Source organism: Phoca vitulina, unplaced genomic scaffold (genome assembly GCF_004348235.1).
Source record: "Phoca vitulina isolate PV1807 unplaced genomic scaffold, GSC_HSeal_1.0 scaffold96, whole genome shotgun sequence".
NCBI classification, from domain to species: domain Eukaryota; kingdom Metazoa; phylum Chordata; class Mammalia; order Carnivora; family Phocidae; genus Phoca; species Phoca vitulina.
This window is the reverse complement of record NW_022589799.1, coordinates 1,415,353-1,433,673: the sequence shown is the minus strand read 5'-3', so window position 1 is coordinate 1,433,673 and position 18,321 is coordinate 1,415,353. Positions and strand designations below refer to the sequence as shown.

At 46.2% G+C, this 18,321-nt stretch overlaps 1 protein-coding gene across 1 annotated transcript; it reads left to right on the top strand.

Annotated features, from left to right (window-relative positions):
- The first annotated feature begins 7,328 nt into the window (after window positions 1–7,328).
- On the top strand, window positions 7,329–17,095 carry PSMD4 (proteasome 26S subunit, non-ATPase 4). The gene is made up of 10 exons (XM_032397026.1): window positions 7,329–7,407; window positions 12,097–12,237; window positions 13,869–13,983; window positions 14,363–14,449; window positions 14,679–14,747; window positions 14,905–15,120; window positions 15,511–15,619; window positions 15,783–15,914; window positions 15,999–16,066; window positions 16,654–17,095. Exons 1-10 carry the CDS (start codon window positions 7,382–7,384, stop codon window positions 16,822–16,824), a joined length of 1,134 nt encoding a protein of 377 aa, XP_032252917.1. The 5' UTR covers window positions 7,329–7,381; the 3' UTR covers window positions 16,825–17,095.
- Window positions 17,096–18,321: the final 1,226 nt, after the last annotated feature.

The window sequence follows — 18,321 nt, the reverse complement described above, 5'->3', positions numbered from 1 at the left end:
GGGCTCGATCCCAGGACTCTGGGATCATGACCTGAGCCGAAGGCAGATGCCTAACCGACTGAGCCACCCAGGCGCCCCAGGAATTTTGTATTTTAAACTAGGTAGTGAGGAACTGTAGAATGCATTTTGCCTCTAGGACATGATCCAAATAATTCAGACTAATCTGTTGACAAAGTTCTGTAAAAGTGGATAGAACAAGCAGATTAGACTATAATAATTTAGGTGTGTGGTGGTGTAGGAGAATAGAGGTGATGATATAACTATGATAGGGGCACCTGGGTGGCTCAGTCGTTAAGCATCTGCCTTCTGCTCGTTTCGTGTTCCCAGGGTCCTGGGATCGAGCCCCGCATCGGGCTCCCTGCTCGGTGGAGAGCCTGCTTCTCCCTCTGCCACTCGCCCTGCTTGTGTTCCCTCTCTCGCTGTGTCTCTCTCTGTCAAATAAATAAATAAAATTAAAAAAGAAAAAAAACTATGATAGAACAAGTAGTAATTGGAGTGAAGGAGGAACTGGGGATTGTCAAAGTTTTGAATTTGAGTTTAAGTCACTCCTTTAGACTGGATAAGGATAAAACTCTTTCCCTAATAGGAATTGAATCTGAACATGTTTTAGGCATAAGTGGTCTTTCTGCCACCCTTATCTGGTCACTCCTCTTCAATCATCCATTCAACTGCTGAGTGGGTGCAGTAGATACCCTCTTACAGTCAGAGGGTCCCTCTAGTGGTGAGCAGCAACCGCTACTTCTATAGCAGGACCCAGCAATCCAAATGCACGTAGGGCCTGCTAAGGGGAAAACTGAAAGTTAAGGAAACCAAGTGAGACCATAGGATAATAAAGCTGGAGGGGCACCTGGGTGGCTCGCTTAGGCATCTGACTTCAGCTCAGGTCATGATCTAAGGATCCTGGGATTGAGCCCCGTGTGGGACTCCACAATCAGCGCGGAGGCTGCTTCTCCCTCTCCCTCTGCACTTCCCCCTGCTACTGCGCTGGCGCGCGCGCTCTCTCTCTCTCTCTCCCTCTCACTCAAATAAATAAAAACCTGGGGTGCCTGGGTGGCTCAGTTGTTAAGCATCTGCCTTCGGCTCAGGACATGATCCCAGGGTCCTGGGATTGAGTCCCACATCGAGTCCCGCATCGGGGCTCCCCGCTCCGCGGAAAGCCTGCTTCTCCTTCTCCCACTCCCCCTGCTTGTGTTCCCTCTCTCGCTGTCTCTGTCAAATAAATAAAATTTTTAAATAAATATCTTTTTTTAAAAAGGATAATAAAGCTGGAAATCCTGGTTTAATGTTTTTCTCTTAAGCATGTCAGTCTCAACTATTCTGAAAGTTATTCAACAGAGTTGGAGTCTCATCCCTTCTTGCCGTTTAAAATATATTCCAGGGGCGCCTGGGTGGCTCAGATCATGGTCCCGGGGTCCTGGGATTGGGCCCCGCGTCGGGGCTCCTTGCTCAGGGGAAGCCTGCTTCTCCCTCTCCCTCTCCCTGCTACTCCCCCTGCTTGTGCTCTGTCAAATAAATAAAATCTTAAAAAAAAAAAAAAAAAAAAAAACTTCTTTAAAAATAAATAAACTGTGTATTATTTACTTTTTTTCTCTTTTCTTTCTTTACTTTTAAGTTGGCTCCATGGGGGCGCCTGGGTGGCTCAGTCCTTAAGCATCTGCCTTCGGCTCAGGTCATGATCCCAGGGTCCTGGGATCGAGCCCGGCATCAGGCTCCCTGCTTGGCAGGAAGCCTGTTTCTCCCTTTCCCACTCCCCTCTGCTTGTGTTCCCTCTCTCGCTATGTCTCTGTCAAATAAATAAATAAAATCTTAAAAAAAAAAAAAAGTTGGCTCCATGCCCAGTGCAGAGTCCAAAGTGGGGCCTGAACTCAGGACCCTGAGATCAAGACCTGGCCTGGTATCAAGAGTCAGACGCTTAACTGACTGAGCCACCCAAGAGCCCCTCTTTCTTTTTTTTTTCTTAAAGATTTTATTTTCTTTTAAGAGATTTTATTTATCCGAGAGAGATCACAAGCAGGGGGGAGGGGTAGAGAGAGAAGTAGGCTCTCTGCTGAGCAGGGAGCCCAAAGGGCAACTCGATCCCAGGACCCTGGGATCATGACCTGAGCTGAAGGCAGACTATTAATCGACTGAGCCACCCAGCCGTCCCTGAATTTTTGTTAGTAGTTTTTTTGACCCTAATCTCTCTTGAACTTCCTCTAAGTTTTTGCCCCCACCACCCAACCAAAACATCTTTTATTAAGGTCACTGATGACCATGTGGCTAAATATATCAATCCTCCTCTTACTTGACGTGTCAGCAGCATCTGACAGCTTATTATTCCCTCCACTTAGCTTCTGGGATACTACTTTCACCTGGTTGTCCTCACCAAGGTACTGCACTGCTCCATCTCCATCCTTTACTAGTTCCTCCTTTTCTCCCTAACCTCTAAATGTTGAAGTGCCCCAAGACTCAATCATAGGACCCCTTCTTTTAGTCTACATTCACTCCCTAAGTAAGTTTATAAGTCCTTACAGTAGCCTAAAGACCCTGTATAATTTGCCTAAATCCTCTGTCACCTCATGATCTAAAGACCATCTCAATATTGGCTAAAAGCTCCCAAATTTCTATCTCCAGCCCAGACCTTCCTTCTGAACAGCAAACTCATATATCTACCTGCTTACTTGACATCTCCATCTAGGTCTATTAGGCATCTTAAACCTAACATGACCAAAGCTGAATTTCTGGGTCCTGCCCCTCCTAAAGCCATCTTCAGAAATAGTGACAGGGAGCCTGACTGGCTCCGTTGGTAGAGCAGGTGACTTTTGATCCCAGAGTCGTGAGTTCAAGACCCACTTTGGCCGTGGAGCCTAGTTAAAAAATAATAATTTTAAAAGTAGTGATTCCATTCTTCTAGTTGTCTAGAACCAACTCTGGTGTCTTCCTTAACATTCCCTTCCCTTACATCCTCCATCAAATCCATGGGCAAATTCTGTCAGTTTTGTATCTTATGAAATACTCGAAATCCAACCATATGTCATCATTCCACCTCTTGTTACCACCTAGAGTAAGCCACCATCATATTATCTGAGCACTGAAGTAGTCTCCTAATTGGTTTCTCTCCTGCTCCTTTCCCCCACAGTCCCTTCTCAATGCAGCAGCCTAAGTGATGCTGTGAAAACACTACATCAAATCCCGCCAATCCTCTGTTGAAAACTTTCCAACAGCTCCTATCTCATTCAGAATCCTTAAAATGATCTATGAGGCTATACACCAACCTCTTTACTGCCTTTGCTTCTTTGGTCTTATTTCTTCTCTCCCTCCCTCCCTCTCTCTGCTCCCCCACCCCCCTTACTGGACTCCATGTTCTTAAACACATTCTTGCCCTCAGGGCATTTCCACTTGCTCTTTCCCCTAGGTATTCTTTAGATCACTGTTCAGATGTAAGCCTTCCCTAATATCCTATTTATATAAAATAGAAACCACATCCACCCTGGTTTATTTTTCTCTGAAGTGATCACCATTATTTGAAAAAAATTGTATATATATATGCATATATACATATATATATATTTAAAGATTTTATTTATTTGACAGAGAGAGACACAGAAAGAGAGGGAACACAAGCAGGGGGAGTGGGGGAGGGAGAAGCAGGCTTCCCGCCGAGCAGGGAGCCCGATGCGGGGCTTGATCCCAGGACCCTGGGACCATGACCTGAGCCGGAGGCAGACGCTTAACGACTGAGCCACCCAGGCGCCCCTACATATATATATGTATTTGTTTGTCAGAGAGAGAGAGAGCACAAGCAGGGGGAGCGGCAGGCAGAGAGAGAAGCAGATTCCCCGCTGAGCAAGGAGCCCGATGCGGGACTTGATCCCGGGACCCTGGGATCATGACCCGAGCCAAAGGCAGACGCTTAACCGACTGTGCCACCCAGGCATCCTGAAAATTGTATATATTTTAATATGATGCAATATATTTTATATATAAATATAGATTTATATATAAATTTAATATATAAAGTAATATGTAAATTAATACTATATATTAATAATATATAAATATATTAATATAGGATGTGTTTATTAAATTATATAAATACATAATATTTATATTTTGTTTATCTATTTATTTCCTTATTGGTTTATTGTCTGCCTTCTCCCATAGAATGTAAGCTCCGTGAGGGCACGATTTTGTTTTGTTCCCTTCCAAGTGCCAGGAATAGTACCTGAATCAAAGGTAAATGAATGGTTTTGTTTTTGCTTTTTTCGTTATAGAACTCTTGTTTTACTGAATGTGATCCTATCAGATTTCATTTTTTGTGTGCATTGTTGCAACTCACATATCTCTTAACTGAACACCTTCTGACATAATGCTAACAGGACACCTCTGTTCAAAGAGAGTTCTCCATTCTCAGGTTGAATTAAGTCGATCCTATAGCATCTATTTTTCACTATCTCATTTTTTAAAAGACTTATTTATTTATTTGAGAGAGAGAGAGAGTGTAGGAGGAGGGGCAGAAGGAGAGAGTCTTCAAGCAGACACCCTGCTGAATGCAGAGCCTGTTGTGGGGCTGGATCCCACAACCTATGAGATCATGACCTGAGCCAAAACCAACAGCTGGATGCTTAACTGACTAAGCCACCCAGGTGCCCTCACTATCTCATTTTTTAATGGTCACTATATTTTGTATTCTTTACAGTATCTCCATAGACTTTTTTTTTTAAGATTTTATTTATTTATTTGACAGAGAGAGAGAGAGGGAGAACACAGCAAGGGGGGCAGCAGGCAGAGGGAGAGGGAGAAACAGGCTCCCAGCTCAGCAGGGAGCCCTATGCGGGGCTTGATCCCAGAACCCCAGGATCATGACCTGAGCCAAAGGCAGACGCTTAATCGACTGAGCCACCCAGGCGCCCCTCCATAGATGCCCCTCCATAGACTTTTTTAAAAAGATTTTATTTATTTATTTGAGACAGAGCATGCGTGGGGGGGGGAGGAGAAGAGGCAGAGGGAGAAGCAGATTCCCTGCTGAGCAGGGAGCCCCATACTGGGCTCAATCCCTGGACCCTAGGATCACAACCTGAGCCGACTCCCTCAGCCCCTCACCACCCTCTCGTGCTCTCTCTCTCACTCTCTCAAATAAATATAAATAAAATCTTTTTTAAGGGGCGCCTGGGTGGCTCAGTTGGTTAAGCGACTGCCTTCGGCTCAGGTCATGATCCCAGAGTCCTGGGATCGAGTCCCGCATCGGGCTCCTAGCTCGGCGGGGAGCCTGCTTCTCCCTCTGACCCTATCCCCTCTCATGCTGTTTCTCTCTCTCTCTCTCTCTCAAATAAATAAATAAATAAAATCTTAAAAAAAAAAAGTGTGCTAACTAAACACTGGTCACAACCTATTAAATATCTGACTAAAGCTAAGAAGGTGACACTTCCCTGTACAGGTATCATGGATCATGGTTTCCCAGAACAGTGATGACTTTCCAGAACATTCACTTCCTAGTCCCTTTGTTTGGGTTGAATGTTTGTCTTCGTTTAGTTATACATTTAGAAGAATACTAACTTAGTTATCCCTGATATTCAACCTGTCTTTGGAGTTGCATTATCCTGATTAACCCAGAGCATTTTTTGTTGATGAATTTTATATTTTATGAAATACCCCTCTCCTATCTGATCTCAGCTCTTTGTGTTGATTTCTGTTTTGTACAATACTAATATAGCTACACATGCTTTCTGTTATTACTATTGCCTGGAATATTTTTTTCACTCTCTCCCTTTATTTTTTACCTTTTTTTTTTTTTTAAAGATTTTATTTATTCGGCAGAGAGAGACAGACAGAGAAAGAGGGAACATAGCAGGGGGAGTGGGAGAGGGAGAAGCAGGCTTCCCGCGGAGCAGGGAGCCCGATGTGGGGCTCGATCCTAGGACCCTGGGATCATGACCTGAGCGGAAGGCAGATGCTTAATGACTGAGCCACCCAGGCGCCCCTACCTTTTTTTTTTTTTTTAAGACTTTATTTATTCATTAGAGGGAGAGAGAGAGAGCACAAGCATGGGGAGCGGCAGGCAGAGGGAGGGAGAAGCATGTTCCCCACCGAGCAGGGAGCCCGATTTGGGGCTGCTCCCAGGACCCCAGGATCATGACCTGAGCCAAAGGCAGATGCTTAACAGACTGAGCCACCCAGGCGTCCCATATTTTTACCTTCTTATCACTTAGTTTGGTGTGTCTCTATTTACATTGTGTAGCTATTTTTTAAAATGTATTTCTTGTCTTGTTTGCAAACTATTTTGGTTATGTTTCAACTTGTCACTAATTATTTTTCTGTGATTTCTTGTTTCCCCTTTCCTGTCTATGGTTATATTGACAGCTTCCCCCCTCCCCCCCAATGATAGGGAGATTTTACTCCTTATCAAACTCTGAGGGTTACCAGTAATTTTTGAACATATCTATTAAAACCAACATCTAGGGGCGCCTGGGTGGCTCAGTCATGAAACTCCCAGTTTCATGTGTGTACGGTAAGGTAATCCAAAGCATTTTTTTTTTTAAGATTTTATATATTTATTTGAGAGAGCGAGTACGAGCGAGGGGAGGGGCAGAGGGAGAGGGAGAAGCCGACTCCTGGCTGAGCAGGGAGCATGATGGGGGACTTGATCCCAGGACCCTGAGATGATGACCTGAGCTGAAGGCAGCCGCTTAACCGACTGAGCCACCCAGTCGCCCCTTGAATGTTATTCTTGATTAACAAACCCAAATGGTTTACTAGTTTGTCTCCCATTCTTTGGGAGATTAGTTATAAAAGGATTGATTCGTCAAACCTTTTCTGGGTTCTTACCATGTGTCAGGCTCTGTATTGGGCTCAGGGATTGCAAAGATTAGGACACCTTTCCTGCCCTTAATTAAATGGGAGAGAGAGAGAGAGCGATTCAGTTCTGGAGGATAAGGGCTTAGTGGTTAGGTGCACAAAGCTCTATGGGAAAGTGACGGAGCTGAAAAGTCATTACCATCCCACCTGTTTCTCAGAAGCTAAGCAGGGTCGGGCCTGATTAGTACTTGGATGGGAGATCCCACCAGTTTCTAAAAATGAAGATGTCAGCAAACACATCCACAGCAATTTCAAGGGTTCCTCCACCGCCTCTTTTAGATCCGCCAGCAGGGAACTCAACCAGAGAACTTGAATAAAAGGGAAGGTAGAGGTCGGTCCTCTTTTTGTGTGTCACCTCAGTCCTCCGTTCGCCCCTACACACCCTTTTCATTTGGGCGGCGCCTACAACTCCCGGAGCGCAACGCGGATGGAAGCGGAAGCGGCTGGCTGAGCGAGGCCTGTGATTGGTGGTGAGCGCTGGGCCAATGGAACGAGTTGTTGTTAGGCAGTCTAGAAGAACCGGTCGGGGAGGGAGGAAGGTGGCAACATGGTGTTGGAAAGTACTATGGTTTGGTGAGGAGCTACCTCGGGACCCGTGGGGGGCGGGACTGAGCGGGGGGGCCGCGTGTCGCGCGGAGGCCGGGTGGGCCTGGGGTGGGGGTGGGGGAACGATCTGTGAGATGCGGCCTTGGGCCAGGAAGGAAGGAGCCCCATCGACTCCCTGAGTCATCCCAGGGCCCGGGAGAGGAGGACAGGCCCGGAGTACCCCAGTAACCCTCAGCTCTCGGACAGTCATTGACTGGCCGATCCCTGCTTCTTTGCTCTATTTTAGCGTCTTCTCCCCTAGACTAGCCCCAGGTCCGCTGTGTGTAGCGAGAGTCCTGCTTCTCAGACTCATCTGTCCTCCTCTACTCTTCTCAAAATAATGGATGTTAGCAAGAGAGATTGTAAATCCTTTCCCCGCCCCAATCGCTCATGTCTGTCTCCATTACCTTTCCCTGTATCATCTTGAAAGGTGCTATTTATAAATTGCTTTCTATGTGTCAGGCATTAATATACGTTTTCTCATTTAAACCTCACAACACTTCTCCATAAACATCCTTCCGTTTTACAGATGAGGATACCGAGTCTCAGCAGTTTTAAATGACTTACCCAAAATCACACGGCTAATTAAGTGGGGAAGCCAAGATTTAAACCCTAGGCTGACATTAAAGCTCTTGTTTGGTGAGCTAGCCCTCTTCTTCAATCTCAGACTTGGGCTGAGTATCTTATTATGAGTTGGATTAGAAGCAGAGGACACAAACTTTTGCAAGGTTTCCACAGTTTCTTCGAACTGTGAGAGTAGAATACAATACAGAATAGTACACAAACACACAAATCACCAGTTGGATGGGACAGCCACCTAAGAGTTTCTTTTGGTGGCGTGGGGAAAGGATAACATTGCCAGATAAAATATAGGATGCCCAGCTAAATTTGAATTCATATAAACAGTAGTTTTTAAATACAAAAATGGCTAGAAGTGTGTCCCAAATATTGCAGAGGACATATTTATTCTAAAAAGTTATTTGTTAATTATCTGTAAGTTCAATTTAACTGGGAGTCCTATATGTTTATGTGCTAAGTCTGGCAACTTCTGGGACAGAGCATGTTAGAGTAGAAAAAGGACAGGATTTGGAATCCAAAATCCTGTGTTTTCTGCTATTTACCAGCTGCATGTTATTGAGAATGTAGCAAATCTCTCACTGGGAATAATTGTAACCTCCACTTGCCTTATAGCACAGGTAGGTAAAATATTTGTGACGGTGCTCTGTAAACTGTATAGCACTGTACATCTCTTAGTTGCAGTGTACCTGAGGAGTCCTCAAGAGGGAATTTAGGGGAGTCCCTTTAAGTCCCTTGAAGGGACTTTGAGGAGACACCATGACAGGTAAGGGGAAGGGCAGAAACAAAGCTGCTGAAGTGTAAATGCCTTAGGAAATAGGTTAGTGTGACTTGGTTTTAAGGTTGTTGGTTTAAGGTAGTTTGTTTCTTTTTTTTTGAAAGGTAGAAAACCACAAATGTCAAGCTCAGGAGGTTGAACTGTGGTATCTTTCAATAGAGGACTTCTGAAAGAGTTCTGAGTGTGGTGGAGAGCCGTATACAAAATGGGGTTTAAAAATATTGGCCTGGGGGCACCTTGGCTCAGTTGCTGAAGTGTCTGGCTCTTGATCTCAGCTTAGGTCTAGATCTCAGGAGTCCTGAGTTCAAGCCCCGTGTTGGGCTCCATGCTGGGCATGGAGCCTACTTCAAAATATATATATATATATATGTGGCCAATTGTAACAGGCCAGGCACAGAATAATGATGAGAGCCACTTTTTTTCTGTAGAGCCTCATGCTCTGCTGTGCATCAAAATTCTGTGGAGGAGTTTATTAAAAATTGCAGGTATTTGACTCTGCTTTCCATCTGCAGAGTCAGACTCCCAGCCAGGGAAGTCCAGGCATCTATATTCTTTTTTAAATGAAGACTTTATGGAATAGCTGGACAATATAAGCCCTTACTTTGAGATGGATTTTTGGTGGGAAGAATTATATACCATTGAGCAAAAGTAGTCAAGAAATAGGTATATTATTCAATTCATATGAAGTTCAAGACTGGAGAAACTAAACTGTTTTTTAGGGATGCGCACCTAGGTGTTAAGGCATCTGTGTTTTCAGTACCCCCATACTACCATCAGCCTCCCAGTGTTCTAATGCGTGACAAATTGTCAGCCCTGCTCCCACATTCTCCACTGTCTGTTCTCCCTCCCTCTCAAGTCCCCGTGCTCACTCTGATGCTTTTCTTCCAACCCTCATCCATCTGCTGCTCTTGCCCACAGCCCTTATACTTAGTAGCTGTTCCAGCTGGACAGTCCTCAAAGCCTCCATTGTTTCTTATATTTGGACTCACTACTGTATTTGAAGCTAGAGAGGCTGTTGCTTTTCTGCTGGGAGAATAATCAGAAACAGTGTATCAGGGAAAAAAGAATGTAACCCATGGTCAGTAGAGTCAGCCCTTGACCCCTCTGTGTAGATGGAGTTTCCGCTATGAGAACTAGTCCATATGTCATGCTTATTGTTAGGCACTGTGCTAAGTACTTTCTATGCATTTCATCATCATAGCAGTCCTGTAAGCCTACCCTCACCTACATACAGTAAAACCCACTTTACAGCTGAAGTAACTAGACCTTAGAGAAATTAAGTAACTTCCTCAGGATCATAGTATTAATAAATAACAGATTGGGGATTTGAACCTGAACCTGAACACTGCCTTTTACTCCCTTTTCTATTTCTTTCAGTAGTTTCTTAATTACCTCTCTTCATCATTCCTGGCTTATATTTATTGTCAGTCAAAGGATATTAAAAGATTGCCCCCGCCCATATTTTTTTAAAGATTTTATTTATTGGGGCGCCTGGGTGGCTCAGTCGGTTAAGCGGCTGCCTTCGGCTCAGGTCATGATCCCATGGTCCTGGGATCAAGCCCCACATCGGGCTCCCTGCTCGGTGGGAAGCCTGCTTCTCCCTCTCCCACTCCCCCTGCTTGTGTTCCCTCTCTCGCTGTGTCTCTCTCTGTCAAATAAATAAATAAAATCTTAAAAAAAAAAAAAGATTTTGTTTATTTATTTGTCAGAGATAGAGCATGAGCGGGGGAAGGAGCAGAGAGGGAGGGAGAAGCAGACTCCCGCTGAGCAGGGAGCCCAGATTCAGGGCTCCATCTCTGGGGCTCCAGGATCATGACCTGAGCCGAAGGCAGACGCTTAACCGACTGAACCACCCAGCATCCCCCCAGCCCATATTTTGTTTGCCAGTGGAAATGAAGTGTCTCATCTGGGAGGACACTGCAACACAGATGGAATCATTGACGATTAGAGTGCTGAGGGATCTCAGGTCACCAGGAATTGGTCCTCTTCAGGGCTTGTAGAACTGCTTCACTTTCTTACCTTTTTTTTTTTTTTTCCTTTTATTAACATATAATGTATTATTTGTTTCAGGGGTACAGATCTGTGATTCATCAGTCTTACACAATTCACAGCACTCACCATAGCACATAGCCTCCCCAATATCCATCACTCAGCCACCCCCTCCTACCCCCCTCCACTCCAGCAACCCTCAGTGTGTTTCCTGAGATTAAGAATCTCTTATGGTTTGTCTCCCTCTCTGGTTTTGTCCCGTTTCATTTTTTCCTCTCTTCCCCCATGATCCTCTGCCTTGTTTCTCAAATTCCACATACCAGCAAGATCATATGATAATTGTATTTCTCTGATTGACTTATTTCGCTTAGCATAATACCCTCTAGTTCCATCTACATCGTTGCAAATGGCAAGATTTCATTTTTTTGGATGGCTGCATAATATTCCATTATATATATAAATATATATATATATATATATACACACGCACACCACATCTTCTTTATCCATTCATCTGCCGATGGACATCTAGGCTCTTTCCATACTTTGGCTATTGTGGACATTGCTGCTATAAACATTGGGGTACATATACCCCTTTGGATCACTACATTTGTATCTTTGGGGTAAATACCCAGTAGTGCAATTGCTGGGTCATAGAGTAGCTCTATTTTCAACTCTCCCCCTGCTTGTGTTCCCTCTCTCGGCTGTCTCTCTCTCTCTCTGTCAAATAAATAAATACAATCTTTAAAAAAAAAACAAAACATTTAACTGCAGATTATAAGAAGGTGATTGTGATACTTGAACAGATTGCAACGTTTGGTGCTTATCAGAATCATTTGTGGAATGGAGATTTAAAATGTGTTTCCTCCTTTGGTCTTTTTTTTTTTTTTTTTTTAAGAAAGGGAGGTGGGGGGCAGAGGGAGAAGGAGAATCTTAAGTAGTCTCCACACTGAGCATGGAGCCCAGTGTGGGGCTTGATCTCATGACCCTGAGACCATGACCTGAGCTGAAACCAAGAGTCGGCTGCCCACCCGACTGAGCCACCCAGGCGCCCCTCCTTTGATCATTTTGAGTCAGTAAGTCTGGTGTAAGGCTTGGAAGTCTGTGTGTGTGTGTATGTGTGTGTGTGTATGTGTGTGTGTGTATCATATATATATAATTTTATTTTATTTTTTAAGTTGTAGGTGGTTCTGTGTTTCACAGAGACTGAAAGCCACTGCTGTGCATGACAGTGTCCGTCAGTTTTGAAGGAGGGTAGGGGTCCCTGGAACTAGAGAGAATGTTTCAGAGAGATCTTACAGTATGTCCTCTTTCTCTTCCTTTTAATCTGACAGCGTGGACAACAGTGAGTACATGCGGAATGGGGACTTCTTACCCACCCGGCTGCAGGCTCAACAAGACGCTGTCAACATAGTCTGTCACTCTAAGACCCGCAGCAACCCTGAGAACAACGTGGGCCTCATCACACTGGCCAAGTACATGGGGCAGAGGAGGAAGGGGCTTGGTAGGCGGGTGGGTGTTTTCCCACAGGTAACCCACTGTGGCATCCAGGTTGCTATCCTTTTGTAGGTCCCAATAAGCTGCATTTGCCCATCAACCTTCCTAGACTACCTTCTTCACTATTCAGAAGAAATATAAATAGCAACTTGCGTTTATTTATTTACTTATTTTAAAGACTTATTTATTTGAGACAGAGAAAGGATGAGCACAGGGTGGGTGGGAAGGGGCAGAGGGAGGGGGAGAGAAGCTCCAGCAGACTCTCTGCTGAGCGAGGAGCCCAATGTGGGGCTCGATCTCAGGACCTGGAAACCAGGACCTGAGCCAAAATCAAGAGTCAGATGCTTAGGGCGCCTGGGTGGCTCAGTTGGTTAAGCGACTGCCTTCGGCTCAGGTCATGATCCTGGAGTCCCGGGATCGAGTCCAACATCGGGCTCCCTGCTCAGCAGGGGGTCTGCTTCTCCCTCTGACCCTCTTCCCTCTCGTGCTCTCTGTCTCTCATTCTCTCTCTCAAATAAATAAAATCTTAAAAAAAAAAAAAAGAGTCAGACGCTTAACCAACTGAGCCACTCAAGCACCCCACAACTTGAGTTTGATATTAGTCTGAATTTTATACAGTTATGAAACTAAATCTTCTAGGGTGAAATTTCATAATATATTTTAAAGTCAATGAAAAGTTATTTTGGATAAGAGTCCCCAGGGCCTGTATCACACATCCTCTTACTCCAAAAGTGATTTGTTTTAGGAACATGAGTTACCTCCCATCCCAGTATATATGTTGTTAGGTGGCAAGTAGGTCTGGAAATGGAGCGGCGAGGAGACATACTCACTAGCATCCAACTATGGTGGAGGATTCTTGGGGCCCTGGGAGCAGGATAACATGAGAAGAGTTCAAGGGAAACATTGGGAGGAAGAGGGCAAGTTTCTTGCAAAATCAACCCCTTATTTTCTGTGCTCATATCAACTAAATACTAGATGTTTTTTTCCAGTTTTATTGAGATACAATTGACATATAACATGGCATAAGTTTAAGGTATACAATGTAATGATTTGATATACGTATATATTGTGAAATGATCACCACACCAAGTCTAGTTAATGCCCATATCTCACAATATCACAAATTTTTGTTTCCTTGTAATGAAAACTTTTAAGATCTACCATCTAAACACTGGATGTGTGATTAAGAAAAGTAGAGATTACAGTTATTATCAAGGTCTTTAAAGAAAAGATGAGTCAGGGACACCTGGCTGGCTCAGTCGGTAGAGCACGTGACTCTTGATCTCGGGGTAGTGAGTTCAAGCCCCATGCTGGGCGTAGAGCTTCCTTAAAAAAAAAAGTGGGGGGGCGCTTGGGTGGCTCAGTCGTTAGGCGTCTGCCTTCGGTTCACGTCATGATCCCAGGGTCCTGGGATCGAGCCCCGCATCCGGCTCCCTGCTCAGCGGGAAGCCTGCTTCTCCCTCTCCCACTCCCCCTGCTTGTGTTCCCTGCTGTGTCTCTCTCTGTCAAATAAATAAAATCTTAAAAAAAAAAAAAATGAGTCAAACACAGGTTCAGAGGCACTTGTGTCCCGACCTGAAATCATAGAAACCCTTTCCCTACATCCCAGTGACTGTGAAGTGCTGACCACACTCACCCCTGACACCGGCCGCATTCTTTCCAAGCTCCACACTGTCCAACCCAAGGGCAAGATCACCTTCTGCACTGGCATCCGCGTGGCCCATGTGAGTCCTACTGGATCCCTTTGATTGTTCCCCCTTGCTCTGAGGTTCTGTCCCCAACGTTCATTTCTTCCCTGGAATGTTGAGCTAGAACTAGAGCAGGGATAGAGAGGTGACCCAGAGAAAGGAGTAGAAAGTCTATGGTGGGATGAATTCCAGGACTGATGATGGTGAAGGAAAAGACCTTTGGAATTAAGACTTAGACCCTCTTCCTTGTCTACACAGAGGCAAAGCAGGGAGGGAAGGGTGGAGGAGCGGTTAGCCCTTGTGTGAACATGACAGTGGACTTGAGCATAGAAACCATAAGAAAAGAAGCAGAGTGACAGAGGAGAGCTAAGTGATTCCTCTGGCTGACTGTGAGAACTTCCTCTTCCTTTACAAGCTGGCTCTGAAGCACCGACAGGGCAAGAATCACAAGATGCGCATCATTGCCTTTGTGGGAAGCCCCGTGGAGGACAACGAGAAGGATGTGAGTCCAGGTGACAGCCAGGGAATGTGGTAATGGGGCTTCTTGGGCTTTAGGAGAGCCTGCCAGAGGCATTGGGTTCATCGTTTTGGGGAAAGGTGGATATGCAGAATTCAGTGTTTCTGTTGGGGGGCCTTGGGGAGGTTAACCGATTTCTGTATGCTTTTGTGAGGTGTGTCATTTCCCCTCATGGTATGGAACAGATTTCCTCATTTTTCTTCCCTCTTCCTAGCTGGTGAAACTGGCTAAACGTCTCAAGAAGGAAAAAGTAAATGTTGACATTATCAATTTTGGGGAAGAGGTGAGTAAGGACGGGTTGGGGGGCATGGACTCGATATGGTTATAAGCAGAACAGTCCTTACCCAGAGGAGTGCTTGCACTGCGAGAGAGGAACTGACATGGCAGAGGAAGGGGAGCAAGACGGGAAGGAGAGCCTCCTGTGTTCTTCCCTCCCCCAGGAGGTGAACACAGAAAAGCTGACAGCCTTTGTAAACACATTGAATGGCAAAGATGGAACCGGTTCTCATCTGGTGACAGTGCCCCCTGGGCCCAGCTTGGCTGACGCCCTCATCAGTTCTCCGATTCTAGCTGGTGAAGGTGGTGCCATGCTGGGTCTTGGTGCCAGTGACTTTGAATTCGGAGTGGATCCCAGTGCTGATCCTGAGCTGGCCCTGGTGAGCAAACGTTGACCTCAGACCCCAAGGGTCCTCCTTTGTCTTCTTATACTGAGGACCCACGTACCACATAGCGTCTCTAGGCCTAAACCGTCCTGAACACCCTCGCTCATTTTCCCAGACTCCCTTTGGTCCCTTTTCCCCTTAATTCTGTGTGATCTCTAGGGGCACCAATGTCAGACTGTCTTGTTCAGTTCTCCTGATTAAACCCCAGGCTTCTCCCAAGTCCTTCCTTTTTCCCTATATCAACTCTTACCTCCCCAGGTTCTTCCCCATGTGCATAAACCAGAAGCTGCCCCTTTATGTTCCCTTCCCACCCCTCAACTGACTTCCCCAAGTGCCTGCAAGGAGGGAGGGCAGAACATCTGACCTTGCCCTGCACTTTGCCAGGCCCTCCGTGTCTCTATGGAAGAGCAGCGGCAGCGGCAGGAGGAGGAGGCCCGGCGGGCAGCTGCAGCCTCTGCAGCTGAGGCGGGAATTGCTACAGCTGGGGCTGAAGGTGAGGGATGGGGCCAGGGGTACCCCGTAGAGCGGGGCGTAGACGCCAGTGTAGCGGTGGGGAGGCCTGGCAGCCCGGGAATATAGGGGCTGGGGGAGCAGTTTGGGGGTGGGCCTGTGTGGAACATGGCACCAATTCTGCTCTGCCGCTCTCCTTTTTCCAGACTCAGACGACGCTCTGCTGAAGATGACCATCAGCCAGCAGGAGTTTGGCCGCACCGGGCTCCCTGACCTAAGCAGTATGACCGAGGAGGAGCAGATCGCCTATGCCATGCAGATGTCCCTGCAGGGTGCAGGTGAGCCAGGGCCTGGGAAGCAGTGCTCAGGCAGAGAGATTGGGTAGGGAAATGGAGCTCAACAAACTGACCTCTTTTCCTCAGAGTTTGGCCAGGCAGAATCAGCTGACATCGATGCCAGTTCTGCCATGGACACATCTGAGCCCGCCAAGGTGAGGGCCAGTGTTGACTCCCCACCCCCGTCATGTATCAAGTCCCCTGGTGTTCATGTCCTTAGCCCTCTAGGCCTGGAACCATTCTTCAGGGTTTCATAGATGAGCTTTTTGAGGAGCAGAGGGAAAGAAACACCTAGATCTACATTTCTTGTTTGTAAACCTTGCTAAGGCAATAGAATGAACACAGGCCGGGTTGGATTAAGTGTCCTGATGTTCTATAATTTTCCTTCTTGGTGGGAGCAGTCTAGACTGGTGTATAGGATATTGTCTTCCCAGGAGGGTGAAAGAGGGTCTAAGGCAAAGGAAAAGGAGTGGGTGTCTGACAGCAGGAAACCTGAACATGATGGCATCTGTTTTTATCCTGTATGCTCAGGAAGCAAAGTTCCAGTTTCTCTGTTTGGTCACTAATGAATGTGTGAGTTTGTACCATACATAGGCACTGGATATTTTCCTGAATTGTCCTTTCTGCCCTCGGCCAGAGGCGGCCCCACCCCCAGACAGTCAGGTGGAGAGAGGGGCTCAGGCAGCAGTGCGCTGCCCAGATGAGCCAGCCCCTGCCCTGAGCCCACACTGCCCTTTTCCAGGAGGAGGATGATTATGACGTGATGCAGGACCCCGAGTTCCTTCAGAGTGTCCTGGAGAACCTTCCAGGCGTGGATCCCAACAATGAAGCTATTCGAAATGCCATGGGGTCCCTGGCCTCGCAGGCCAACAAGGATGGCAAGAAGGACAAGAAGGAGGAGGACAAGAAATGAGACTGGGGGCAGGGGTGGCTGAGGCGCTCAGGAGGCCGCATAGCGTGGGCGGGATGTAGGGGTAGATACAGTATCTGTAACCAGGACAACCTGAATAAAGCTTGGCAGCTTTTGTTTTTCTTTTGCTTCCAATAGTGGTAGCTCTCAGTGTGACAGAGGGGAGGAGTGCCTGGCATGAGGAGAGTGTTCCCTATTGAGTCCTCGGTGTCTCCAGCACCTGGCCTCTCAATTCTGACCTGCTCCCCTTCCTTCCGTCCCCAAGGCAGTCTCTCCTGACACTTCTTTTTTTTTTTTTTTTTTTTTTTTTTTTTTTTAAAATAATTTTTAAATATATAAATATAAAATATTTATATTTTATTTATTATATATAATTATATATATATAATATATATATTTTATTTATTTATAGAGACACAGCGAGAGAGGGAACACAAGCAGGGGGAGTGGAAGAGGGAGAAGCAGGCTTCCCACGGAGCAGGGAGCCCGATGTGGGGCTCGATCCCAGGACCCCGGGGCGGGGCTCGATCCCAGGACCCCGGGATCATGACCTGAGCTGAAGGCAGACGTTTAACGACTGAGCCACCCAGGCGCCCCTCTCCTGACACTACTGCCCTGGGGCTGTGTCCCTGTCTCATGAAGAGGAGCTTTGCTGAGGGTCAGTTTTGGGTAGGCTCTGGGGCCACAGGGGTGAGTTGAAAACAGTACTGGCCTTGAGGCGCCTGGCCGGCTCAGTTGGAAGAGCACACGACTCTTGATCTTGGGGTTGTGAGTTTGAGCCCCACGTTGGGTGTAGAGATTACTGTAAATACATACATACATACGAACAATACTGGCCTTTGGGGACCCCAGAGTCCAGGGTAGGGCCGGCCTGGAAATGAGTGATTACACATGTCTGATAAGTGCCGAAGGGGGCATGAACAAGACCCTGTGGAAACAAGAGAAAGGGCCAAACCCTCACAGCCTCTAGGAAGGCTCCTGGGGAGTAACATTTGAGTCCTGTAGCAGGGTGAAACGTTCATCAGCCAACAGGGAAGAGATGCGGGTGTTTCCAGTCAATAGGAACAAGTATGTGCTCATGGCACAGAGGCACTTGGGAGGGGTTGAGTAGCTCAGAGACTGGTTGGGCAAGTGGCACGAGATGGGAAAATAGGCAGCATTCAAAACACTGAAGATCAGGGATCCTTGAGGCCTTTCACAAGGTGGGGTCTATGAAGCCACAAGATAAACATGGTGTATCTGAATGCAAACGTGCAAACCCACATTTAGAAGAGGGTTTTCTTACAGGGTGTAGAATAGAATGCAAAATTCACATAATCCCACAGCAACTTACTGAATGGGAGAGGATATTTGCAAATGATATATCCGGTGAGGGGTTAATATCCAAAATATATAAAGAACTTCTACAACCCAACAATAACAATAATCGCCTAAACAATGGGCAGAGGACCTGATAGACATTTTTCCAAAGAAAACATAGAAACGGCCGACACATGAAAA